General features: G+C 52.0%; 2 protein-coding genes across 3 annotated transcripts in view; both read right to left on the bottom strand.

Annotated features, from left to right (window-relative positions):
• The window catches only part of SREBF2 (sterol regulatory element binding transcription factor 2), a 56320-nt gene extending 49422 nt beyond the window's left edge, over nucleotides 1–6898 (bottom strand). Inside the window, exon 1 of the mRNA XM_065944805.1 lies at nucleotides 6626–6898. Within this exon, the coding sequence (XP_065800877.1) occupies nucleotides 6626–6713 (88 nt within the window). The 5' untranslated portion in view covers nucleotides 6714–6898. The remainder of the gene's footprint in view (nucleotides 1–6625) is intronic.
• A 1312-nt stretch (nucleotides 6899–8210) lies between these two features.
• On the bottom strand, nucleotides 8211–25213 carry CCDC134 (coiled-coil domain containing 134). 2 transcript variants are annotated; one of them, XM_065944787.1, is made up of 7 exons: nucleotides 25087–25213; nucleotides 23498–23616; nucleotides 22664–22785; nucleotides 22374–22458; nucleotides 20444–20625; nucleotides 20093–20164; nucleotides 8211–10726 (listed from the first exon to the last, which is right to left on the bottom strand). In XM_065944787.1, exons 2-7 carry the CDS (start codon nucleotides 23598–23600, stop codon nucleotides 10601–10603), a joined length of 690 nt encoding a protein of 229 aa, XP_065800859.1. In that variant the 5' UTR covers nucleotides 23601–23616; nucleotides 25087–25213; the 3' UTR covers nucleotides 8211–10600. The 2 variants fall into 2 exon arrangements, with proteins under 2 accessions (XP_065800859.1, XP_065800865.1); XM_065944793.1 differs by lacking the exon at nucleotides 25087–25213 and having other exon boundaries at nucleotides 22664–22792; nucleotides 23498–23592.
• Between the last annotated feature and the right edge of the window lie 224 nt (nucleotides 25214–25437).

Below are 25437 nucleotides of genomic sequence, written 5' to 3'. Positions count from 1 at the left end.
TTCGTATGTTTTATCTCTTTTGAGTCTGGCAGCACCTGTGATGTAGCTATCACCACCACACCTTGAGCCAGCAACCCCACCTCTAGTCATTCATCCTGCGCCTATACCTGCACATGGATTTCTCAAGTGGCTCAGTAGTAAAGAATCTGCCTGCCAATGGAGGAGACACTGGAGATCTGGGTTCAATCCCTGGGTCGGGAAGATTCCCTGGGGAAGAATCAGTGACCCAGTCTAGTATTCATGCCTGGAGAATCCCACCAACAAAGGAACCTGGTGGGCTATAGTCCAGAGGGTCGCAAAGAGTCAGACACGACTGAGCACGCACACATACTTGCACATGTGTGAAATGATGAATTTACAGAGCTATTCACACCAGCACATTTTTCATAGTAAGACTGGAAACACCCTCAAATGTCCACCAAAAAGGGACTGGGCAGATGAGTTACAGTTCATCTATATAATGGGAAATCATGCAACAGTGAAGAAGACTGGAAAGATCTCTAACATCAACACTGGCAGAAAAACAACAAAACTTATAGCGTGCTAGCTATTTGTGAAAAATAAAAAGGGGAGCAAAAGTGAAAATCCATACATTCTATTTGCTTCTATCTGCATTAAGTTTTAAAGGATGTAAATGAAATGAAAAAATGAATAACCTGGGGGTTGTGGACCCTAAGTAGATGATGACAGGGCTGGGGGCAAGACTTTCCATAGTATCCCTCTCATAGTTTTTATTTTGTTTTATGAATGTATCATTAAAAAAATATTTTCCAAGTGGTAAGTTCCAATCACCACAGTAATTTATCATATTGAAAACGTTTTTTTTTTTAATGAAAGGGCTACAGCTGGCAGTGTGTAAGAGCTATCATCCAGCTCTTGACTTGAAGAGTCCTTGATAAGAAAAACACACCGATGAACTAACTCCAAAGTGATTTGCTCATCGGTGTTCAGGGCAACAGTACTCAGGTTAATGAAAAAACTGCAAATGATGAAAATGTTCCACAGGGGCCTGAATAGGCATTTGCTTCCTCAGATGAATTACACTGGATCACGTGACAATTATACCTCAACTGTTTCCATGTACAGCAACCCATAAGTGAAAATGCTATAATGTTTCATGTGCACTTTAATATAAAGTTCATACACAAACCCAGCAGGAGAGGCAATTTGATATTCGGGGGGCACTATTTTAATAAAGTTGCTTAAGAAGTTCCTTTATTAATTATGAAATTAAAGAAAGAAAAGATCTATTCGATACAGAAGGAAAAATTCACTTTTTAAAAAAAGCCACGTCTGGGCTGAGTATGAGGATGACAGAAAAGACTGTGAGGCAGGCAGCGCTCAGAACACTGGGCCACAGGCCCGGAGTGAGTGTGACAACGTTTGTCAAGGGCGAGACCAAACAGACCCAGGAAGGAGGAGAAACCCAGGGAGACTGGATCGGAGGTGTGAGCAAGCCCAGAAGATGTATCCCAGGAAATGGAACTGGATGAAACCAGGAGCTAAAAACTCAAAGAAAATAAACAAGCTAAGAACAACAGCAGCTCTTTCAACCCAGACACTAGCACCAGTGATACGTACTTCAGGGTCAAGACAAAGCTTACATCTTGAAAATGGGGTAAGAGGTAGATGGAGGCTCCACCTCTGAGCAGTTTTTCCAAAGCATGACTCACTGGAGAGACATGGAGTCAGTTTCTACCCCTCTCCTCACCTCCTCCCCCACCCCAGGCTGGCCACTCCAATCTTCCCAGTGACGTGGACACCAGGCTAGGGGCCCACCCAACACCTTGAACCTGAAGCGCTTTCCTTTCCTCATTAGACACACCTTTACAGAGTGCCTCTTTAGTGCCAGGTAGTGTCCAGGGACTCTGCCCAAGACGTAACTGTCTGCCGGGAGAAGCAGCAGAGGCCCAAGAGACAGTGCCACCCAAAGGCTCAGGAACCGCAGGTTTCTCAGCAAACAGGAGGGCAGGCTGGGTGACCAGCAGGGAGACCGTATGCAGGCAGGTATCTGACTCTGTGAGCCCTTCAGAGCCCACCGAGCAGGCACAGACCGACCGCTCAGTCACATTAGCAGACATCTTTGTGGAGTTCAGAGCATCAGGGATAAAGACAAGTGCCCACAAGCTTCCAGGGAAAACAGGTCACACAGAGAGGGTAGGAGTCAAAATGGTATCAGATGCCCAACTACTGAAAGCTAGCAAACAACGAGGCAATGCCTTCAACCTGAAATTCTAAACTCACCCAAACTGTCAAATTGGAGAGGTTAGGATAAAGATATTTTTAGAGAGGTAAGGTCCCCCCAAATTTACTTCTAATGTACTCTTTCTTAGGGAGCTACTGGAGGATGTGCTCCATCAAAACAAGGGAGTAAAAATAAAACACACACCAAAAAAATAAGGGAATAAGGCTTCAACATGCCCCTGACCCCAGCTGATAGTCAAGGGTAGCCTCCGTATAAACGAGGAACAACAGACCTCAACCAACCATCAGACACAGCAAAAACAGGGAAAGTTTCAGAAGAGGCATCAACAAGGGGAATAAAAAGAACTGACCACCAAACTGAGCTTCTGTCACAAGATTTAGGACTAAGTTAGTTGTGGGAACATGGAAAGTAAGCAAGTGAATAAATGGGGCTATTATAAACGCTAGGAAAAAACAAATAGCAACAAAAACTGTAGAGGATCTACCCAAGAGAAAAGAAAACATGCCCACAGAAAAATCTGTACACGAATGCTCACAGCAGCTTCATTTAGAATAGCCAAAATGTGAAAACAACCTAAATGTCCAACAAGTGATGAATCGATAAAACACGGAGTATCCATACAAGGGAACACTGGTGCAACACAGATGAACCTCAATCTTATACTAAGTGAAGGAGACCACTCAGTGTATGATTCCCTTCACATGAAATGTCCAGAACAGGTCAATTCACAAGGACAGAATGTAAATTAGCTTGCTGAAAAGTTTCTCCAACCTTCTCCATTGAGAACCGCTGCCCCTACTTGCCCTCCTGACTATGTTCTCGTTTACCTAGCCTTAGACCACTTCACCCAATCACTTCATCCAGTGGATTTCCTAACTGCCAAATCCCACGAGTCCTTTCAAAGCCTTGTCATCCTTGCTGTCTTCTAAAGCCCTGTCTCCATCATCCACTGTTCCTCAAAAAGCTCAGTTCCTCTTAGGTTATTACACTTCCCTCGCCTGTCCAGTTCCATCTTTTCCTCTCACCTCTGTCCTCAACTCATCAATCTGAGTGACTAGTCTTCAATCTCCACCCCCAGTTTTGATGTTCTCCTGAGGATGTCTCTCGTTTCCTACTAGCGCCTCAATTTCAGTCCATTTAAAGACAAATTTTCATCATCTCCCCAAACCAGCTCTTCCTGCTAGCTTCTGAACCCTCCCAATGCCCTACATCAAAGCCTAAATGGGAACTTAAATTCCACCTCTGCTCTATCTTCAGGACCAAGTTTCACTGAGGCCAAGTCCTGTCATGTCCAGCACCTTGCACAATGGCTACTTCCTCTCCCCATCCCGTCACTCTCAGGATTGTCATCGCACACCCAGATGGCTGTCTCTGTGAGGCAGGCATGAGTTCTCTAGGTGGTAGATACCCTCTCTCCCCCACCACACACAAACAAAAAAAATATGTGTTCATACCCACAGAAGTCTCTTCTTCAGCTGACTAGCTCCCAGAAGCATCTAGCCCTGATCTGATCCAACACCAAGGGCTGAGCCTAATATTAATTATTCGACTCCTGCGTAGCTCAAAGTCCTTGGACTCATTCAAACATTCCACAAATATTTAATTCTAGGTGAAAGAAACAAAACAAAGGTCCTGGCCCTCATAGGGTTGATGTTCTGGAGAGGGGTATATGGGTGAGCATTCAAGGATACCTGCAGACCACTGGTCTTCAGCCTACTCAACTTTGCTCTAAGACCTGAGTCCAGGGCCATCTCTTTGGTGTGGTCTTCCTGGTAAGCCAGTATTTACCAAGCTCCATCCACACTCACTGACTTTCACTAACTGCCCTGTATAACTGAGCTGTTTCACACTCAGTATGCTTACCAAGTGGCACAGTGGTAAAGAGTCTGCCTGCCAATGCAGGAGACAAAGGAGATGCAGGTTCAATCCCTGAGTCGGGAAGATCCCCTGGAGGAGGAAATGGCCACCTACTCCAGTGCTCTTGCCTAGAGAATTCCATGGACAGAGGAACCTGGTGGGCTATAGTCCAAGGGGTTGCAAAGAGTTGTACAGAACTGAGCAAGCGTGCACACCACACACACACACACACACACACTACAGTTTTATCATCATTCATCTCAAGCTCCACAAAGCCATAAAATTCTATCTTTCCTATCTTCTCATGTTCCCTATAGCTCAGAAGCTACAGCTGGCATGTGAATACTTGTTGATCAATGAAGACAGGGAACCACTTTACCCCAAATCTAACATGGAGCCCTGTGAAGCCACTTAACCACTGTGGGAGTTTCCAGAATATTCATTTTACTCAACAATCTATAGGGATAAGGTTACTACTTAACCACCAGGTAGTTCACAATGGACTTCCCCAGTGGCTCAGCAGTAAAGAATCTGTCTGCAATCTAGGAGACACAGGAGATGTGGGTTTGATTCCTTGGTCGGGAAGATACCCTGGAGAAGAGCAATGGCTACTCACTCCAGTATTCTTGCCTGGAAAAATCCCATGGACAGAGGAGCCTGGCAGGCTATAGTTCATAGGGTCTCAGAGTCAGACACGACTGAAGCAACTCAGCATGCACACACACACTTTAACACATTATAAATTTATAAATGAAAACAAACAGGGATCAGTTTTGGAACGGGAATGCAAAATCCACACAAATATTTTTGTGTGAGGCTGCTGGTAGGCAGTTATACATATTCCTTACTGCTGTGTAAGCCTGGGTAAGTTAATCAACTGCCTTGAGCCTCAGTTTCAGGATCTATAAAAAAGAGATTAATGTAGTATAACAAGCACTGTCTACCTGATGGAACTTGTTAAGGATTGAGAACATTGATGCGCACTAACTGCTTAACACGGTGTCTGGCACACAAGTGCTCACGACATGTTAGCTGTCCTTGTTAAGTTCCAAGAACCTCCCTCCCTTCATTTATCAACACATCTCTGTATTTGGGAGCATCCAACAGAAAAAGTCTGTGGTTAGATTTAGGGCTTCATTTAAGAGTCTTACCACACTGCCTGGATGACCAAAATAGGAAAACAAGGTCAGGCCACAGGGTTGTTACAGAAGCAAAATAAGAAATGGATCCTTTTCAATTAGCTGCTGCCACTGTCTCTTCCCCTGGAAGAGAATCCTCTGCTGCCTTGGTTTCTTCATCTGTATAATGAGACGAAGCCTTCATACCTGCCTGCAAGGCTGTAGTAAGATCCTGGCACAAGAAAGCACTTTGTAAACTCCAAAGCACAATGCACCTGAGTCACTTACTGATTAAAAGCATGGGTTCTGGAGAATCTGGAGGGAGTGACCTGAGACAAGTTAATATCTCCTGACTTCGGTCCCCTATAAAACCGGAGCAGTAAGAATATCTACCTCAGGGATTGTAGTGAGGAACCAGTGAAACAATATAAGTGTTTGGGGCCTAGACTATCAGAAGAGCCCAATTGCTGGGCGTTATTATTATTACTAGGACGAGACTAATCCACTCATTGGACTTCTCACCCCCAAAGATCAGGTGAAAAGACTGTTTGCAGCGACGGCAACACTGACCCAGTAACTGTGTGCTGTAACCAGCTTGGGTGACCTTGGGCAAGTCTCTGACCTCCAAACTTTGGGTTCCGTGATCACAAAATGATCCCCTAGGCTCCTACAGCTCTTCCTCTCCGCTGTGAAGGTGGCCGGAACAAAGGCCACCCGCTCCCCAACCTGTCCCCGAGGGGCTCGGGGGGAGCACAACCCAAAATTCCTGCGGCTCAAGTCCCTTTGCAGCGCGACAGCAGGAGCGCCCGGGTCTCTATCGCGGGGAGATGCGTCCAACACTCCGCCGCCACCACTCGCTTCATCAGCGACTAAGCTTCTCGCTGCCCCCCGAAGTTTTCCAAAGCGCCCGGAGAATTCGGCCGCGGTTCAATCCCGGGAAGACCACGGAGGGGGAGGACGCGGAGCCTGGGGGCCCGGCCCCGGGAATCTCCCAGGGCCGCCCACGCGGCCCAGCGGGGAGTGACAGATGCGACGCGGAGCCGCTTGGACTGGCAGGCAGAGCCGGACCTCGGAAGGCGCGAGACGGAGGCAGCGACCGCGCGCTCTCCGCTGGCCGCTCCCGTCAGGCTCCCCCCCCCACCCCCGCAACCCCGCGACCCTCGCTGGGCTTCCGGACACGAGGCGCCCCCGGAGCAGCTCCCGCGCGGCCTGTGGGAGCCGAGCCGCCGGGCGGGGCTGAAGCCCGCAGCACCCGGAAGGGTCGCGGACCGCCGCGGCGACCGTGCGCGCCGGTTCCTCCCGCGTGAGACGGGGCTGCCCGGTGGCGGGCTGTGTGTGAGGAGAAGGTGGGCGCACGCGCACCCGCGCGCGCCGCCGTAACCCCTTCCTCCCCGCGCGCGCCCCCGGCCCCCCGCACTCCCACCCACCCCACCCCACCACTCACCATCGATGTCCCCCAGGGTCAGCTCGTCGCCCAGCTCCGTCAGCGTCTCCATGGTCTCCAGACCGCCCAGCTCGCCGCTCCCGTCCATCGCCCGGCTCGGCGCAGAAGACCACCCCCCCCAGCCCCACGCCTCCTCTGCCGTCCTGCTCAGGGAGACGCGGGGGCGGTGCCGCCGTCGCCGCCCATGACACCCAACAGCCCCCGCCGGGTTACCGCCTCAGCGGCCGGTGCCAGCCGCCGCCATGTTTGCGCCGCGCGGGAGGGGGGCGGGGCGGTGCTGCCCCGCCCCCAGTCCGCGCCCTCCGTGGCCCCACCCCCCGGGCCGCGCGCTCCCTTGTTTGTTGTCAATGGGACCAGGCTGGTCGTGGCCAATCGGCGCGCGGACCGGCGCGTGGGGTGATGGCGCGTCGACGATCAGCAGCTTGGATTTGCATAGCGAGGCCCCGCCTCTGGCGGCTCTTAAGCGAATACGAAGAGAGAGGCCCCCCGGGTCCTGAGACCAACCTGTTTTCCCCCCAAGTTTAAAGGAACCGTTCCCTTTTCTCTTGGTTCGGCTCCGCGAGCTAACTCGGTCCACCTGCTAGGGGTGGAAGGGTTAACGCCGTCAGCCCCGCGTCCGCTCGACACCTCCCGGAGCGAGCCGAGAGCACATTACGTCATCCTCCCAGCTGTCAGCCTCCTCTCCCCCGACCCCCGCCTCGCTGCCCAGCCTACTGGGGCGGGCAGAATCAAAACTGGACCCCCAACACTGCCCATCCCCACCCCCGCCCCCGAGGAGTTTGGAGATGTCTCTAATCGCGTTCCTTCCAAGCCTTTCTACAGAGACTCGCGAACTGCCTGAGTGAGGAGCGTTTGTTTTACAAATTCTGCGCCGTTGCACCTGCCGCGACCACGTGTTTACTCCAGCGGTCTCCCCTGGGTACCTCCGAATCTCCTACAGTCCTTTAAGATAGTGCCAGTGCCCCGGAACCACCACAGGGCTTCTGGGGTGCGGTGCGAACACGACATTTTGACGAAGAGTTCCGCAGAGATTCTGAGGCGCAATCCACCCACGGATTCCCACTTCTTCAACCACCTCACTTCCCCACCTCGCAGCTGGTCACGACGTAAACAAATGTGCAGGTTTCTAGGAATTTATACTAAGGAATAGAAGTACAGTGCTCCGAGAAGTGCACAAGCACGTGTGTTCAAAGGTGTTCATCACGGAATCCCCTGTAACCTGGAAAAACTGGGAAGCCCAATAAGGACCTGATGAATACATTACATCCACACAATGTAATACCATGGCATCGTTTCCCAAACGTGTATCTATTGACAAAGACTTTCACAATATATTGTTAAAAGGGAAAAGCTGTCTCACTTGTTGGTGAAACAGCAGTTACTTGGTGGTCAAAACTTAAAATCGAGTTCAGAGGTTGGGTGGAGGTAACCATATGGGCATAATGGATCCACTTATGAACCCTGTGACTTTGGGCTGGTTAAATAACTTCTGGGTTTTTTTTTTTCCCCCTTCTCATTTTTGTCATCTCTAAAAAACGAGGGGAACAGTGCCCCCTTGGAGTGATGAAGTGAGATCACTTGCACACTCATTTGACAGTATTTATTGAATATCTCTGTGGCAGGCAAAGAGACAGTTCCTGCCCTCTGAGAGCTTCCAGTCTGTTGAAGAAAACATACATTGATATTTAAGAGGAAACCTAAAATTCTGTGGTGACAACTGCATCTGGTATAGCTAGGGGAACACACAATGCAGACAAAGGCCCTGAGGCAGGAGGAGCTGCTGCAAGCCAGCACATGGATAAGGCTGGACACACAGAGCTCATACAAGGCAGCTACTGTATTGATAACCGACAACTTACAAGGGATCTGTGTGCACATGAGGGCGAAAAGGATGGAAGGTCCACCAGGTGAGCATCAGTTATGGTTACGGAATGGTGAGATTAGGGTGAATCATACCTTCTTCTTGGCATTTCAGTGTTACTTAAAATTACATTTTATAATCAATATGTATAGCAAAGTACCTTACTGGGGGAGTAAGGGAGACACAAATGTTCTTTTCATTGTTTACATGCAGGAGAGTTGATATAGATGATAGAAGTCTCACCTTGAAACAGAAAACCACGTGCTGCTGCCCTGCTCTGGCCACGTGCTGAGCTGGACAGTGTCACCTTCAACTGTACCAGCAGGGCTCCCACACCACGGGGTAGTCTGCTGGCACACCACATCACGTACTTTCACTTTGGTTCAATGCCCTTCCATCCCAGAGTCTCAGTAAGCTACTGCAGAGGGCTGCCCGAGCACCAGGTCAGGTAAGTGGGCAAAGTGCCTCCCACTCTGCAGCTGCTCCCTCAGCTCCCAGCTAGACCTGCCCAGGGAGGAGGGCAAAGTGGTTCTGTTTCTACCTTTCAAGGTGTTAGAGGGGAAAACGTGGGCTCACTGGAGAGTAGAGAAGAAGGTATCAACTGAGATGGAGAGAAGTGAAGGTGTAGAAGGAAGAGTCCCAGAGGATAAAGGTGCTAAAATAGGACAGAAGTGAAGACTGGCTAAGACTGGGTCCCTCTCTCTCTGGCTATGCATACAGTGGGTGATCACCACATCTCTGGGATGAATGAAGAACCATCAGAGAAGGGCTCCTGTCACTGAGAAGCCAGGCCCCAACATCAGAGAAGCAGTTTAGGGCTGGGCAGAGGGTTCAGGCATTATCAAATTCATTACACCAGTGAAGCCACAGCACAGGGAAAGGGTGGGCCAGGGTCACTCAGCAAATCTGATGGGCTAAGACCCTGGGTCTCCCTTGGGCTCCATTAGTGGTGGGCTATTGGGGACAGCTGTGTGTCTCTCCCCTGGCTTGGCAAAGTCAAGAGACTGAGCTAGAATTCCCCCCCAGAGCCCCTCCCTTTTCTGCCTGGGAGGGGCATGACTGAAGGGTGGCTGTCTACTCAGGGCCTGAGTCCCTCTGCAGCTCCCGGCCCCCTTGGCCCTGGTCTCTGCTTACAGGCCTCCTGACACAGGGAGCTTGCTGTCCGGCCTATCCATCCTGGGAGCAGCCCTTCCACAACAGAGTACAGCCTCCTGCAGAGCTGCAGCCTGTCCCTCAACAGTGCCCCCAATAGGCCCAGGGGCACCCTGCACTGTCAGAGAGAACAAGTTGATTCTTCCCTGGGCCTGCTCAATGACTGTTCCTTGATACCTAAGGACAGAGATCAGACTGCTCCAAGACTGTCTTTGGGCTAAACACCCTCCCAGGAAGGATACTTCTGGTCCCTTCCCAACACTGACCCCTCATCAAGGACGGTGCTGTGAAGGGAATAGGAGGCCGAAGCCAAGCCTCTGCTTTGCTGCCCTGCCAGGGCCTGAGGCTCCTCCTGAGTAGGCGGAACATTCTCTAAGATGGTCTCCACAGCCGAGGGCCCCTGACCCCCCTGCCCAGGCCCGCCTCACCTGCTCCATGGAGAGGTTCACATCTCCCTGGGGCCCAAACCAGCCTTGGTCAGCCCAGAGCATTTGCTGGCTTTTATTGTCTGCAGGGGGCTGGAACCTGTGCCTGGCATCTCAGTGACACAGCAGGGCCAGCAGCAGGCATGACTCCTCTGCACATGGCTCAGAGCCTAGTTCTGCTGCCTCCCCATGAGGAGCGGCCACCAGCTGGCCAGCGGTCCTAACCCACGGTGGTGGCGGGGGGAGTCCAGCCCAGGATCCCTCCTGCTTCCCCCAGCATCTCCACAGGGTTAGGTCTGCAGCACAGTGCCCTCTGGAAGCTCCCTTGGCACCCCTCCGGGGAGGTCCCTGGGAGGAAGTCCAGCCCTCTGTGGCTCAGTCCCTTCAGCGGGGGCTCGGAGCCAGTCCCAAGGAGCCAAGCAGACTCTGGCCTCCTCTCTGAAGGCGCCGGTGCTCACCATCAGTCACGCTTCTGCACTCTCCTTTTCCTCCCAACTGGCCGCCTCCTGGTCCCGTGAGCCCTGGGCCGCTCCAGGGCTATAACTCAGACTGTGATCTTGAGATCCGAGGGCCTTTACGGATCTCTTTCCGCTTCTCTTCTTTCTTCCGGCGTTTCTCCTCTTCCCTCAGAGCTTTCTGGAAAGGGTCAGTGCTAGAGATGAACTGAGGGGAAAAGCAGAGCCATCTGTTAGGTCGGCTGGCAGCAAAGAGTGTGCTATGAGCTAGGCTGCTGTGGGCACAGGAAGGTCACTGAGACACAGGCCCTGGCCTCAGGGGAGCCCACAGACATGCAGCTAGTAAATGGGCTCGGGGGAAACTGCTGAGTGGGTCTCAAAAGATTAAGCAGGAGCTTGCCAAGTGAACAGGGTGAGGGAAGAGGACACTCCACGAAAGACAGGCGCCGAACCTGCATGGCGCGTCTGAGAAAGAAGCAACAGACTGCACTCAGGGTGAAGGGGGCTGAGTGCCCAAGACCACCTTGGGCCCCCAGAGCCCTGAATTGGGGGGACAGTCAGCGAGAGTAAGACAACAGGGGTCCTACTGCTTGTGGACAAGCTGCAAGGTGTAGGCAAGCGAGTATATAGGAAGCAGCTGGATCAGAGGTTAAACTGCCAGACCTGGAAAGAGATGGAAAGAAGATGACAGTGATGCCCAGGCTTGTGGCTTCCCTAGTGGGTGCAGGGTGGTGCACAGTGAGAAGACAGGAACATGGGGCGTGCTGGGCTGGAGGAGAATGGGACTTTGGCCGGGGCAACCCCCAGGCCCTCAGCTCTTCCTCCCCGACTCTCCAGACCGGTTCATCTGAACCCAGGGTTTCTGTCGCACCTCTACAGTCCGTCACCCCTCAGATTTGCATCTCCCTATCTAAAGGCCTGTCTGACACCTCCACATGTATGCACATGTGCTCCGAACTCAGCATGGTTCCATCTCCCCAAAACCCAGTCCCCTTCCGGAGTCCGTGTCCTCATGAGCAGCAGAGTCCCACATCCCAGTCAGCAAGTAGTGCAGAGACAAAGCATCACCCCCACCCACCCCCCAACTCCCCAGCTGCAGGTTGAAACCCCTCACAGTCCATTGCCAAGGTCTGGCCCGTTTTAACTCCTAAGTCTCAAACCTGTCTCTTCTGTCTCACCTATCATATCGTTAACGCCATCACCACCCCCCCCCACACCTCTCCTGATAAACCTCGGCACCTCTCAGGGTCTCTCCACACCCACTTTGTCCCTCTGAAGCCATTCTCCTCACGGCAGTCAGATATTTTCAAAATGTAAATTGGACTCCTGCTGAAACCCGTCCTTGACTCTCCACGCAGCTCTATCTGCAGGCCCACCCTGCCCACCCGTCCTCCCCCCTCACTTCTGGCTCCTGGGTTCCTTTGTGCCCACTTCCAGCTCTCTGCACATGCTGTGTCCCAGGCCCAGAACCCTCTTCCCGGCCCCCACCCTCTGTCACAGTAGCTGCAGCCCAGCAGTCCCCATCCCTGGGGTGACTCCTGCCCTGATTCTCCCAGCTGGGGCTGTCTCCTCCGGTTCCTCCTCAGTGCTTCTCCCCTGTGACCACCTGCCTCTGTGACACCTGCTTCGTGCCTGTTGCCCCCACTGGATCACACTCTCCCCGAGGAAGGTGGATAGTGGGGTGCCTCTCACTGGGACACAAGGCCCCGATGTGGTCTCATCAGCCGACAGGCGGCTCTTAATATGTATTTTTTAAATGAATGAATGAATCATGTTAGAGTATGAAATACAGTAATATCCACAAGTCAGGTAACCCTGTTGGGAAATATGCCCCTTTTACTTGTTCATATGGTAAATCTGATGTTTGGTCAAGGCAGACATTAAAAACAAACTAGGAGCTCCACCTTGTGGAGTAATCCACCTACTGTGTTAGATTGAACCACAAGTCTGGAAGATGGGGTGAAGTCAGAGAAGTGCAGCCCAGAGAGGGTAAATGATCTGTACAGGTCACACAGCTAGTCCCAGTTGGGACTAGCCCCCAAGCCTCCTAAGCTCCCTGCCCCATGCTTCCCCGATCACACTGCCTCCTATCCCTACCAGTTACTTCAGATCCTCCTGGGAAGCAAGGAGCCAGGAGACCCCTCGGGCCACAGAGGACCCCATCCTCTGGCTCTGGCTGGGGAAGGACCAATCAGGAGATCCTGGCCCCCTCCAGCCCCAACAGGTTGCGTCAGCAGAGAAACAACACCTAGTCCTTTCCTGGTTCTCCTCCCGGCTGGGCCTGGCTAATGCCTACTTTAAATTTGGATGCTGACCTCCAGCAGGCCCTCCCTGCTGCCTGGCAACCCAGGATGTTGCCCTGGTCCACTGCCTGTCCTGCTCTCCTAGATAGACCCTCTCCTCGAGCCTCCATCTCTCCTCCCCTCCTCACTTGCAGACCGTGACCTTGCTTCCTGTTTCACAGAGAATGGAGATGCTAAGGAGACAGCTTCTGCGAGCCCCCGCCGCCACACCCACGGACCCACGCTGCTGTGCCCACGCTGCTCTTCCAGGCGAGTCTACCCCTCCCTCAGGCACCAGCTCGCCTCTCTCCCTCCTCACGTCCTCAGGGATAAGGCTCCAGCAACTTTCCTACCCGTGCACCGGAGGTTCTTCCCCACGCTCACCATGGGTGGGTCCCCTCAACATGCAAACCTGGTGTGGTCTTTCCCATCCAACTAAGATTTCCCCTGGAACCCACGCCCTCCTCCAGCTAGTCTCCTGTTGGGTCTGCTCCCCTTGAAAACACATCTCTTTACAATAGGTAACAAGGATATATTGTACAGCCCAGGGAATTACAGCCTCTATCTTGTAATAACTTTTAATGGGGTAGAACCTGTAAAAATACTGAATCACTATACTGCACACCTGAAACTAATATTAAAAAAAAAGTAACTTTTCAAAAGGGTCACCTGTATTTGATGGGAGTCTACTTCCTTTCATCTCGTTCTCTTGAAGCTCAGTCTTTTATACCCACCACTTGACCAAAAGAGCTTTTACCCAGCTCTCTGAGGGCCGGTATCCACGCTGCTAAAGTCCGGCAGCCGATTCTCAGCCCTATCTTCCTGGCCCTCCAGCGGCATCCGATGGCACGTCCACTCCCTCCTTTCTGTCACGCGGCCTCAGGGAACTGATTCCCTCTTGGGTCTGCTACTACTCCACTGACTGATCCCTCTTGGGGTGCTCTGTGAGCTCCACCTCACTCTCCCATCTCTAACTGCAGGCATATCCCAGGCCTTGGTCCTCAGACCACTGCTCTATCTGCCCCGTCCTCCTGCCCCCTGGAGTGATGGGACACGGTCTGTCATTGGCACAACTCCCACATTTGTAGCTCTGGCTTTAATAAGCTCTTCCCTGAAATCTAGTCCTCCTCCTTGACATCAATTAAGTCAAAATCAGTTACCTCCTTGACATCTTCATTCAGATGCCCATTAGGTCCAGAAACAAGACGTTGATCCCCAATCCAGCCCTCAACCTCGCCCCACCACTTTGCCCATCTGGTGGAAAATAGCAGCCCCATTCTTCCAAAATTGTCAAGTCATCCTTAATGCCTCTTTTACTCCATATTTGCTTCCTTAGTAAATTTTACTGGCTATACCTTCAAAACAGAACCAAAATCTCACCATTCCCAACAGCCCCAGTGTTGTCACCCTGGTTCAAGCCACTGTTAACTCCAAATGGACCAGCTGTTAACTCCAAATGGACCAGCACAGTGGTCTCACCAGGATCTGTCTCCACCCTGGTCCTCACACTATTTGCCACGCGGCTGCCAGGCTGACCGCTTAAAGGGCTAAGTCAGAGCCCCTCGCCCTGCTCCTCTGTGTCCCGGAGGAAATGCCAAAGCCCTGGAGAAGACCTGCAAGGATCTTACGATTTGGCCTACGACTCTGACCTCCCTATCCCAAGCTCCTGCCTTTCCAAATATGCTTCCAACTCAGGGCCTTTGCACTCGCTGCCCCTCCAGCCTGGAAAGTTCTTCCCCCCAGAGATAGGGCTGGCTCACTTGCTGCTTTCAGGTCTTTGCAGTTAGAACCTCCTGTGTCAAAGTCACATGAAACAGCAGTGACATCCTCACCTTATCCCTGGAATTCCTTAACCACATGCCTCTGCCTTTTCCTCCGTTGCCCTTGTCACCACCTACCATGTATTATTTATTGACTGTCTCCTCCAACCAGAATGCCTTTCCCAGGTGGGCAGAGCCGGAGGGCTTCTCTGGTGGCTGGGATCAGCAGATGCTCACTAAACGGTGAATGAAGGCATGCTCTCTGCCTCTGAGCCTTCATGCAAGCCAGTCCCTCTCCCTGGAAGGTCTTGCCTGAGCTGGTCCACCTGGCAACTCTTACTTATTCCAGAGCCTCGGCCACCTGCTTCCATAGGCTTCCTCTCATGGGTCCTGTGGCTCATAACGTTTCCCTCTTCCACTGGTTCCAGTGATCACACTCGACTGGGACTGTGCTCCTCTGCTACCTTCCCCAGCAGTCTGTGAGCATCTGAATAGCAGGGATAGGGCCAGCTCCCTCTGGACGGGGACAGTGGCCAGCCCAAAGCCTGATACAAGCTGGCTCTAGTATCATAAGAAGGGGCCCTCCCAGAACACCCACTGGTATGGAGGCAGTGCATGGGGGGAGCTGAGCAAACCTGGGCTGTTGCTGGCCTCCCCAAGTGGAAACCTCAAAGAAACTGCCAGGATAGGCCCTGGGCCCCAGAGAACTTGATGGGGCTCTCCTATCTTATCTCGCCCACTCTGTCCAGCCTCCAGGGGCCCAGGAGGCCAGGACTGAGCCCAGCGTGGACTTCATGGACAGGAATTCTGGTCCCCCAGCCCATCCACCCTGCACCAGGCTGGGAGCCAGGCATGACTGGGGTATTTGGAGTGGGGGCAGGGGCTGGCCTCCCAGGATCCCTATAATGCAGGCTCTGTGAGGGGCTGGTGCTGCGCAATAGAGCACAGATGACCTTTAAAAAAAAGGTCTTCTCTGAACCTTACTGGCGGAGGGGTCTACACTGGATACTGAAAAGTGAGTAAAATCTTGGGACCATCCCCAGCTGATGAGAAGGGAAGTGTGTTGCTTCTGCGCCTATATCCAAGCAAAGCACATTACGATGATGCTAAATCACACCTCTTGGAGCCTATTCTCTCTGAGGCCCACCTCCTGCAGGAGACGCATTCATTTCATGATCTGCAGGACAAGGAGAGCCAGTATCACAGCAGGAAAACATCTCCATGAGAGCCAGCGCTGAGAAAGGCGACCTGCCACGGCCTAGAGACTGCCTGCATGTCCCTGCTGGGTACACCAAGAATCAGCCCTGCTGCTCTTATCCAGGCTGTTTATTAGGGTTGTGGTGGCAGCAAGCCACCGTGAAGGGTGTGTCATCTTGGTTTCACATGAAGGGGAGGCAGCTATGCTAGTGTGAAAAACCATATCACCCACTCCATCACCTGAAGCAAAGCCACTAGTTCAACAGGGCCCTCGAGTCAGAGATTACTCAGGAACTACACTGATTGTTCACCCGAATGAAGCGCTAATGGTGCTCTTAACCAAGCTGGTCTGACTGCTCTTCTTTGGAGGGCCTGCATCTAAGGCCAGCCCTTGGCTGGTGTCTGGGAACAAGGATTCTGGGAGGGATTTCCATCACCCTGACTGATAAGAGTGGCGCCCTGGTGGCTCAGATGGTAAAGCGACTGCCTACAATGCGGGAGACCCAGGTTCAATCCCTGGGTCGGGAAGATCTCCCGGAGAAGGAAATGGCAACCCACTTCAGTATTCTTGCCTGGAAAACCCCATGGATGAAAAAGTCTGGTAGGCTACAGTCCATGGGGTTGCAAAGAGTCAGACACGACTAAGCGACTTCACTTTCACTTTCTGCACCTAAACTGTACAAAAGTGTGGTCTATGCCACAAACACATGCTTCCCTTCAGGAGTCTGGAATTTTGGTATGTGTTAGGCAGAGGGTGAAGGCAATGGCACCCCACTCCAGTACTCTTGCCTGGAAAATCCCATGGACGGGCTGCCGTCCATGAGGTCGCTAAGAGTCGGACACAACTGAGCGACTTTGCTTTCATTTTTCACTTTCAAGGACTGGAGAAGGAAATGGCAACCCAATCCAGTATTCTTGCCTGGAGAATCCCAGGGATGGGGGAGCCTGGAGGGCTGCAGTCTATGGGGTCGCAAAGAGTCAGACACGACTGAAGTGACTTAGCGGCAGTAGCAGGCAGAGGGTGCCTACGTGACCAGTCCCTGGTAAAAACTCTGGGTGCTGCGTCTTTTTTTTTTTTCTTTTTCAGTGGGTTTTGTCATACATTGATATGAATCAACCATAGAGTTACACGTATTCCCCATCCCGGTCCCCCATCCTAACGGGCTCTCCTAATAGACTTCTCACACATGTTTTCATAACCTGTTGCTGGGGGAATAAAGTATGCCCCATGTGACTCCACTGGGAGAGACACGTCAAAGCTTGTGTCCAGGTTCCCTTAGACTTCACCCCAGGAGTCTTTTACCTTTTTTTACTGCTGATTTTATTGTGGATCCTTGCACTGTAATAAATCAGAGCCTTGAGGACAACGACACACGAGGACCGTTAACCAGTGACTCACAAGACTCAGTCCTCCCAGCAAATCACCAACCTGGGGGTGTTTTCTATGGGCAGCAGCAGCCATCCAGCCCCAGGGATGATGCTGGGAGACCAACTGTCATCAAGCCCAGTAAGACAACAATCTGAATTAAAGTTGACTCTTGCCTAGATGGTATTTCTAGTGACCAGGCATGCTGTATTCTTACTGACTATCGTCAGCGTCCTAGCCATCTGGTCTGGCAGATGAGCAGGCTGCAAACTGGCAGGTCACACATGGCCATCCCTCTCAGGGGCCATGAACTGTAGAAACAAACCATGGCTGACAACGGGACAGTCTGGGTCACTTGTTTAAGATGCCCATAGACAATTCTCTGATGAAACTAACCAGCAACAAACTGCTGATCGAGCCGACACTGCCCAGTTGACTGGCACTGCCACCTATATGTGTCAGTGTACTAGATATGGCAGTACACCCGCCACCATGGACTGACATAAAGCAGAGGACTCTGAATCTCCAATTCAACCACCTAGAGATCCTGGATGGAACAGTATGGCCCAAGATCATCAGAATAATGATCACTCGGGGGACTTCCCCAGCAATCCAGTAGTTAAGACTCCACACTTTCACTGCAGGGGGCATGGGTTCGATCCCTGGTCAGGGAACTAAGATCTCGCATGCTACATGGCACGCTCCCCTCCCCCACAAAAATAATGAACACTTGGCTAAGTACACTCCTTTCCAAGTCCCCTTGTAGTGGCCCATGTGGACCAAGATGGGAGATAGGTGTCTGAAAATTTTGCAAAAAATGCTCTTGTTCCACTCACTTCTAACCCTTTCACACAAAAAGTCTAACTGGAGAAAAGTGAAATTATAGGTCCTGGGATGTGACATGTTGATTTTGCAGCAATATTCTAGGAAGGGACTGCCTTAGACCCCAGGAGGCATGTGGAACAATTAATCCTCTTTGTCCCTTACAGCCAGCACTGCCGCCTGGCCAAACAATCGAGGGCCCATGCAGGCCAAGTGGCAGCTGCAGCTGAGTCAGACCAACTGTCCAGTGTGTCATTCTCAACCACGTGACAGGAAAATCCACATAGACGAGGTCACTGCTGAACTATGTGGCTCTGCCTGCTGCCATCAAAGGCAGCTCCCGAAGTAACCCTGTGCAGACACACAGGCCAGTACAACCTTGCTTCAATCCAACCTTGGTAAGAATCCTTCCACCTGTCCTGATCCCTTATCAACCTTGGGTTATACCACATAGGGCAACTGAGGCCACTGAGCAACTCCATGGTAACACTGCGCCCATTGTTTAGCTCAGTCAAAGAACACAATGGTGACCCAAATCAAGTGGGAGACAGTGGACCATGGAACGCCTCTCCAATGCAGACGCAGATGGCTTTGGGTCTACCTACTGGCCCCAGTATCGTGCTTCCCTGATGGCTCAGTGGTAAAGACTCTGCCTGCAATGCAGGAGACTCAGGAGATGCAGGTTCAATCCCTGGGTTGGGAAGATCCCCTGGAGAAGGAAATGGCAACCCACTCCAGTATTCCTGTCTGGAAAATCCTATGCTCAGAGGAGCCTGGCATGCTACAGTCCATGGGGTTGCAAAGAGCCAGACACGACTGAGCAACTGAACACACACACAAACTGGCCCCGGTAGCCACTAGCGATGACACTGAAGATCAGCAGCTCAGCCTAAACTCCTGTGTGCATGATGAGAGATAATAGATTGGTCTCAAATGACATCCTGATTTTCTAATATAAGTTCTACTGATCCCCTAGGACTTATCAGAGCTGGTTGAGTTCAGGACCCTGGAGCATATGGTTAAGATCAACACTGCACCTGGCCTCATCTTGCTAGTCACAGTCCTACTCACAGCAGTCTGAGATGAACTAAACAAATGTGGTCCTAGTCTCTACTGATCAGATTATCATATGGAATAAGGCATTCATGTAGAAATGTGAGCTAAGCCAAGACACACAGGGGTGATGGAAGGACTGTGTGTATGTGTGGTGGTGGTGGGGGGTGTGTGTGCGGAATTCTCTCTATGGCCCTGAGCATCCCTGCACATTCTTGCTGGGTACACCTGACCCCTCTGTATCTGGGTCATTTCTCAGGTCGTGCTTACAGAAAGCGACCTTGAAGGATGAGGTGATATCTGTCTACAACAAAGACCAGGTTTGCTTCTGATCAGTATAAAGGTGGTGGATTTCCCAAGCTTGGTGTTCCTCAACTTGATGCAAACCCACTGACATCTGTCTGAACCCCTCTGTTTCACCCCTCTCCCCCAACCAAGACTTGGGAAATAAGGGAAACCCGCATGACCAGGTCAACAGCAATTGCTTTCGCTGTAATGAACTCTGATGTCTCTAACCTGTCAGCATCCATGAAACAGCAGCAAAATCCTAGACCTTCAGCAGTACCCCCCGATGCCTGGGGGAGAGCTTGTCCTTTGCGGAGGCCAGTCCTCCAGTCCTTCCTGCCCGGCCACTCTGACCTCACCCTCCCCTCTGCTGTCTGTCCTGCTCCCCTGGCGGCCTCCAGCCCTTAAAGCCCACTTCAGCTCTAGGATGAGAACATGTGCGGAAACGAGGAACAGAAGGCGGGCTGGGTGCTCAGAGGCTCACGGGCAGAGAAGCAGGGCCTGACCTCCCATGGCTTCCCTACCATTCACCTGGAGTGAAAGGGGCCTACTGTGCACTGGGATGGAAGTGTTTATAGCCCCTGACTGCCCCTCATAGCTGAGGTTCACCCAGCATGGACAGAGAGGAAGCTGAGGCTAAGACAGGGCCAGCAGCTTGCCCAAAGGTACCAGGGTAGGTTAGACCCAGACCCAGGTACTTCTGGCTCCAAGTCCAAAGCCCTCACACTCCACTCTAGGTGCTGCAGCCCCTGGCCTCCCAGGGCCCAGCAGACGCAGTGCAGACAGGGCCACAGGCCCCAGCAGCTCACCTCTGTGCGGTCTACTTTAAATGGGTTCTGGAAGTCAGAGTGTTTCTCGCTGATCCCCAGCTCCTGGGCCATCTGCGGACGAGGAAAAGCTAGTTATCCTCTGCTTTCTCCCGCATCTTGCTCACCCACAGGCCATTTCCTCCAAGGCTGGGACAGATGTGAGCCAGGTGATGACCCCCAGGCACCAAGGTCAGCAGAGAACCCCTTGAAATGGCACCTCAAGGTGGCCTGAGGCTTATCACAGAAAATGCAACCAAGGGTTGACATTCAGGCTCCACTGAAGCAGGCTCATGGTGGCTCATAGTACAACCACATAGAGGGCTCCCGGACCTCCTCCACCCCAGTCCTTACCAGGCTGAGGATAGGTGAGTGGGGGCCCTGGTCAAAGACGCCCGACTGGTTGCAGAAGCTGATGCCCCAGCGGATGAGGAGGTTCCAGTTGGAGTTGTGGTCAAAATAGTGGTGCACGATCCTTGGGAAGCGCAGCACCACGTCACCGAAGAAGGCCGTGTTCTCCACCACTTGGGAAAAAGCTGGCGAGAGGACCCTGGTGAGTGGCTGGTTGAGATGGCCCTCTGCAGCCTCCTGGCCAGCTCTATACACCCTCCAAAGGACAGTGGTAAGCCCACTAACCAGAGAAGGGAACAGTGCTTGCTGCATACAGGCTGCTGACCACACGTGCAATGCGTGCTGAGGGATTTATGTCACCGAATCATCAAAACTACCTTCAGAGGGAGATGTGGCTGTAATTCCCATTTCACACATGGGAAACTGAAGCTGACAGGTAGTGAGCAGCAAACCCAGGTCTGTCTGACTCCAAAGGACATGCTTCTTCCCCCATACCTCACAGCTCAGAAGACTCATTTGCCATGGGGACCAGAGGGGTGCCATTGCGCAGATGGAGGCAAATGCATCCCATGAGGCTTTGCTGGGCCTAACCCCCCCAACTTGGTACCATAATGTCCAGAGTTGGGCCCTGGTATTAACTAGTGTCTGTGAGGGGTCAGTTCTGTTAGGATGGCCAGGGAACACATCAGGGCTTGTTTTCTTTTTAGTATATGTCCAATTTTATTTTAAATGCTTAAGCTTTTATTTTGAAATAATTTTAGACTTACATAATACACCAAAAAATTCCTTCACTCGGCTTCCTCTAATGTTATCATTCTTACAAAACCATCGTACAAACCATCTAAGCCAGAAAATTACCATTGATACAATACTATTAACTAATCCATAGACCTTATTTGATTTTGGTCAGTTTTTCCACCGGTATCTTTTAGTCAATATATCAGTTTGAGTTTAGTGTCCATTACGGTGGCAGGTTCCCCTGACCCAGGCGAGCATGAAGAATAGTAACTATATACCCAGCCCTGGTTGGGGGGGGGGGGGCCTGTTTGAATGACCCCCATAGATAAGGCCCACGTCCTTATCAGCACTGGCCAGGTCACACAGAGAGAGAAAGGGAGCCCTCCAAAGATATGCTCAGCTGGGTCTGAGACAAGTGGGGCAGGGACCTCTGGGCTGCAGAACAATCCTGAATCACAAAGAACTCAGGAATTCACTAGGTTTACAGGTAAGAGCCGGGCAAACCACCTGTCCTCTTTCACCCGGAAACTGAAGGTGATGGTGCCTTCCTCAGTTACAGTGGAGATTAGAGATGGTATCTGCCCAGCATTCAATATGTAAAGGCTACTTCTGTCCTGGCTCAGACAGTGTGACCTAACATACTTTATTGTTAGAATGTAACCAGCTAATGGGGAGACATTACCACTGGAGAGAAATTCCTGGAAGAGGAGATGAAAGGATACAGAATATTCTTTTATTTATGTTGGTCCCACCTTGTCTCAAAAAGGATTTAAGGAGGTTGAGGCTTTTAGAATAGCAGTAAAGAGTGCTGGTAACTGCTCCCATGGGCCAGTCACTTCAATAGATCTCAGTTTTTTTCTTCTATAAATGGGAACAATCCTTGCCATCTCTACCAGAAGGGTCAGGGTGGTGAAGGCAAGGACTGCGGGACTGGAAGTAGGCAAAGGCTCCTCCCTGATTCCCCTGCCCCATGCACAGGACAGCACTACATAATGTATGTGTATCAGGGACACAGAAACTGGCTCTGAGACGAGCCCAGAAACACTCGGAGAATCTTGTACAGAGTGCCCAACCACCCAAGAGACTCCTTGAAGGTGCTGCAAGAGGGCACTTCCAGAGAGGAAAAGAAGAGTGACAAGAACAAGAGGGAAGGAGCAGCTGGAGAAGATCAAGGTTGCAGCGGGGAAGACCATACCATCCTTCAGTTTCTCGTCCTGGGGGAAGGGCCCATCTGGGAGCACACCTGCAGCAGTGAGCACTGTCCGGGAGTCCTCCAGCACCTGAGGGAAGCCCGCCTGGGCTGAGTGGCTTTGCCAAGGTCTTCCCAGACCAGCCCCAGCCCTGTTTACTGAGGCCCTACTTCAAATCTTCTATGGATTCACTTCCCCTTCACTGAACACCATCCCCATGGGGAACTCCTACTCATCCATCAGTGCCCAGGTCAAAGACCAGGCCTACCATGAGCTGCCCCCTGCCTGCGTGCACCTTAAAGAGCCCCTTGAGCATGACATCCAGGATCTTGTACTGCTGGTGGACATCGTTCAGCTGTGCTAGGTTTTTCAGTGCCAACAGTTGCTCCCGCCGCTTGACCTCAAACATCTTCTTGTCTGAGCACCATTAAGTTAAGGAGCTGGCACCAATTCTCCTGCCTGGATAATTCAGTGGTCCTGATCCAGAGGGCCCATTCCTGGCCAGCAAGTCTCTGCTAGGGGCATAGATGCACATGGCTGGAACTTCCCAGGGAATGAATAAGCTGTCTGAGAAGCAGATGAATCCCGCACCGTATCATTATTTCACAGAGGATTCCACACCCAACATCCTGAATACAACCCTCAGGACCTGGCTTCTGCCCTCCCATCCCATCCCTGTGGTCTTTCCACCATCTCCCACAACCCTTCATTGTTCCCAGAACCTCCGCTTCTCTGCTCACACTGTACACTCTGCCTGGGGTGCCGTCCCACCCTTCTCTATGAGTTTCCACTCTTTCAAGGCCCGGTTTTTTAGTAGATAGCCCAAAATGCCAGGATTTGGTCTCCGCCCAGGGTCTCACACAGAAAGTGCTAGGTACATGCAAAATCCTCAGGGTCCTCATGGTACTGAAATATATGCCTTGCCGTCTCAATTTGTCTGGGGAAACTGAGGCTCAGAAGAGAACTGACTTGATCAAGATCTGGTTAGAGCACATTACTTTTTCTCCCCGATTTCTACTGGTTGAGGGGGGGCGGATCCTGCTCTACCCTGGAATCCCCCAAGCAACTGTGGGTATAGAGAGACCTCATTTATAGATCCCTCTAAAATACCTCCAACCCCAAAGGATACAGATCTCCAGGCTCGGGTCCAGGGAGGTCCTCAGGGTGTCTGTGACTCCTGTTCCAGACAATAGCAGGACAGACAGGGAGGTCAGGAACTGAAGAAGGTCCATATCCAAGACTCTGGAGCTAAGAGAGTAACCCAGTGAAAGAAGGTGAGACCCAGAGCTTGGTGTTATATAAAACAGAAAGTGAACTGAAAAGCAACTTCCCCTGACATGACACAGCCTCCAAATACCAAGAACCCAGCTTTCAGAATCACTGAAGCCCCAGTCCCTAGCCCAGGGCCAGGGACCAAGAGACACACGGTGACGACATGGGATGATGGGAGGAAGAAAGATAAATGTCAGCACAACAGGGATGCTCAGAGAACAGGTCTGGCATCCTGCGCTGGAACCCTGGCTCTGCCTGACTTCGTGACCTACAGAAGGCAAATTGCTCAGCCTCTCTGATCTTCATCTTCCTCACTGCAAAATGAGGGTAAGGAGGTCATCTCCCTGTTGCAGAGACAAAGACCTAGGTGAGGCACTATGCCTGAGGAAGGAGGGTCAACATCATTCCCCCTCAGTTCCCCCACCCTGGCCTTCCACGAGGCCTGGCAGTCAAAAACATGAAACTTGCGGGGTTTCCTGCTTTTCCTGACTTCTGTCATCAGAAAGGAAGGAGGGGTGCTGGGTGGGAAAGGAGGCAAGGCAGTCTTGGGGTAAGATGGCTGTTACTCTCCTAGAAACCACAGGCACCAAAAGCAACACCTGTTCCTATCTAGGCAACATTCCCCAACTACTGAGTAACTTTCATGTTCCTTGAATGTTCTGGAGCCAGGAACACAGCAGGAACAACATTCCCCACACAATGGTACTTCTATCTCTAGTAGGGTTAAGAGACAACCAACAAAGTTGTAAAACAAGCACAGAAGGATAAGAGGGAGTCAGCAAAGTGTGACATTAAAAACAGCAGTCAGAGGAGGCCTCTACTCAGATGACAGCTGCCCAATTTTACCAACGTGGAGATGAATGCACAGAAAAATGAGGTGACTGCCCAAATCACTTATAGATCACTCATAGATTTTCCAGTTAAACTAAGAGTCTTAATGAACAGGCTATCTCAGAGCTGGCCACTGTTCTACCAGGACACCTGCCCCAGGGGAGAGATGCTCAGTTATGGACAGTGACCGCTCACAGAGGTCAATCAGAGAACCAACTCTGTCCCGTGCAGATCAGACAACTGAAGCCTACAGAATGTGAGGAAATAGTTCAAGCTCAACCAGAGCCCTACATTCTACCGTCGTACTCCAGACTCAAGGGAACCAAACTGCTTAAGGCGAAACTTGGGAATCAGGGACTATCAGATGGCCGGTAATGACTGAAGCGGGGAAGAAGTGGGAAATGAGAAAGGTGACTTGGTGGTGGGTTCTGAGCGGGCCACTCGGGCTTGCAGACCAGGGATGCCACCCGTGCCTTTAGAGCTCCTAAAGGAGAAAGTCTTTCCAATGAGGTCCGCGAATCCCACACCCCACCCCCTGCAGCCAGTTCTGGGCCCTCGGTTCCTCCCCCCACTCTCCAAAGGGGTCTGCTTGCCCACGGCCCTCGCCCTACCTACCGGGCCAGGCGGGCGGGGGTGGGGGCAGGTCAGACAGCAACCGACTCGACGGCCTGCTAGCGACCAGCAGAGCCGTGGATCCTCAAAGAATGCCCGCGAGTAGCAGCCCTGGGACCGCCGATTACTGCCCCCGCCCACCGTGCCACCCCTGACCAATGAGCGCAGGCCGCGACGGTCGCTCCTTGACCTCACTTCCGGCTCCGCCCAGAAGGCGCAGGCATCTGCCCGGCTTGAGGTCTGTGGGATTCCGGTTCCGCCCACCTTGCCGGTCCGCCGGCGCACTTGTGTGTCTCGGTTGGTTTGGAGAAAATAGCCTGAAAGGGCGCATCAGCACACTGACGCCGTGATCCC

The sequence above is a fragment of the Muntiacus reevesi genome, chromosome 1 (assembly GCF_963930625.1).
Source record: "Muntiacus reevesi chromosome 1, mMunRee1.1, whole genome shotgun sequence".
NCBI classification, from domain to species: domain Eukaryota; kingdom Metazoa; phylum Chordata; class Mammalia; order Artiodactyla; family Cervidae; genus Muntiacus; species Muntiacus reevesi.
Note: the sequence above shows the minus strand (reverse complement) of the source record. Positions and strands in the feature narration are given on the sequence as shown.

What these genes read in the sequence shown, in the direction of transcription:
- CCDC134 (XM_065944787.1), bottom strand. Translation starts at nt 23,600, where the DNA reads ATGGACCTTCTTCAGTTCCTGACCTCCCTGTCTGTCCTGCTATTGTCT. An exon ending in ACTCACCTATCCTCAGCCTG is followed by an intron (nt 20,165 to 20,443) that starts GTAAGGACTGGG and finishes CCTCGTCCGCAG; the next exon opens with ATGGCCCAGGAGCTGGGGAT. An exon ending in TTAAAGTAGACCGCACAGAG is followed by an intron (nt 10,727 to 20,092) that starts GTGAGCTGCTGG and finishes TTTTCCCCTCAG; the next exon opens with TTCATCTCTAGCACTGACCC.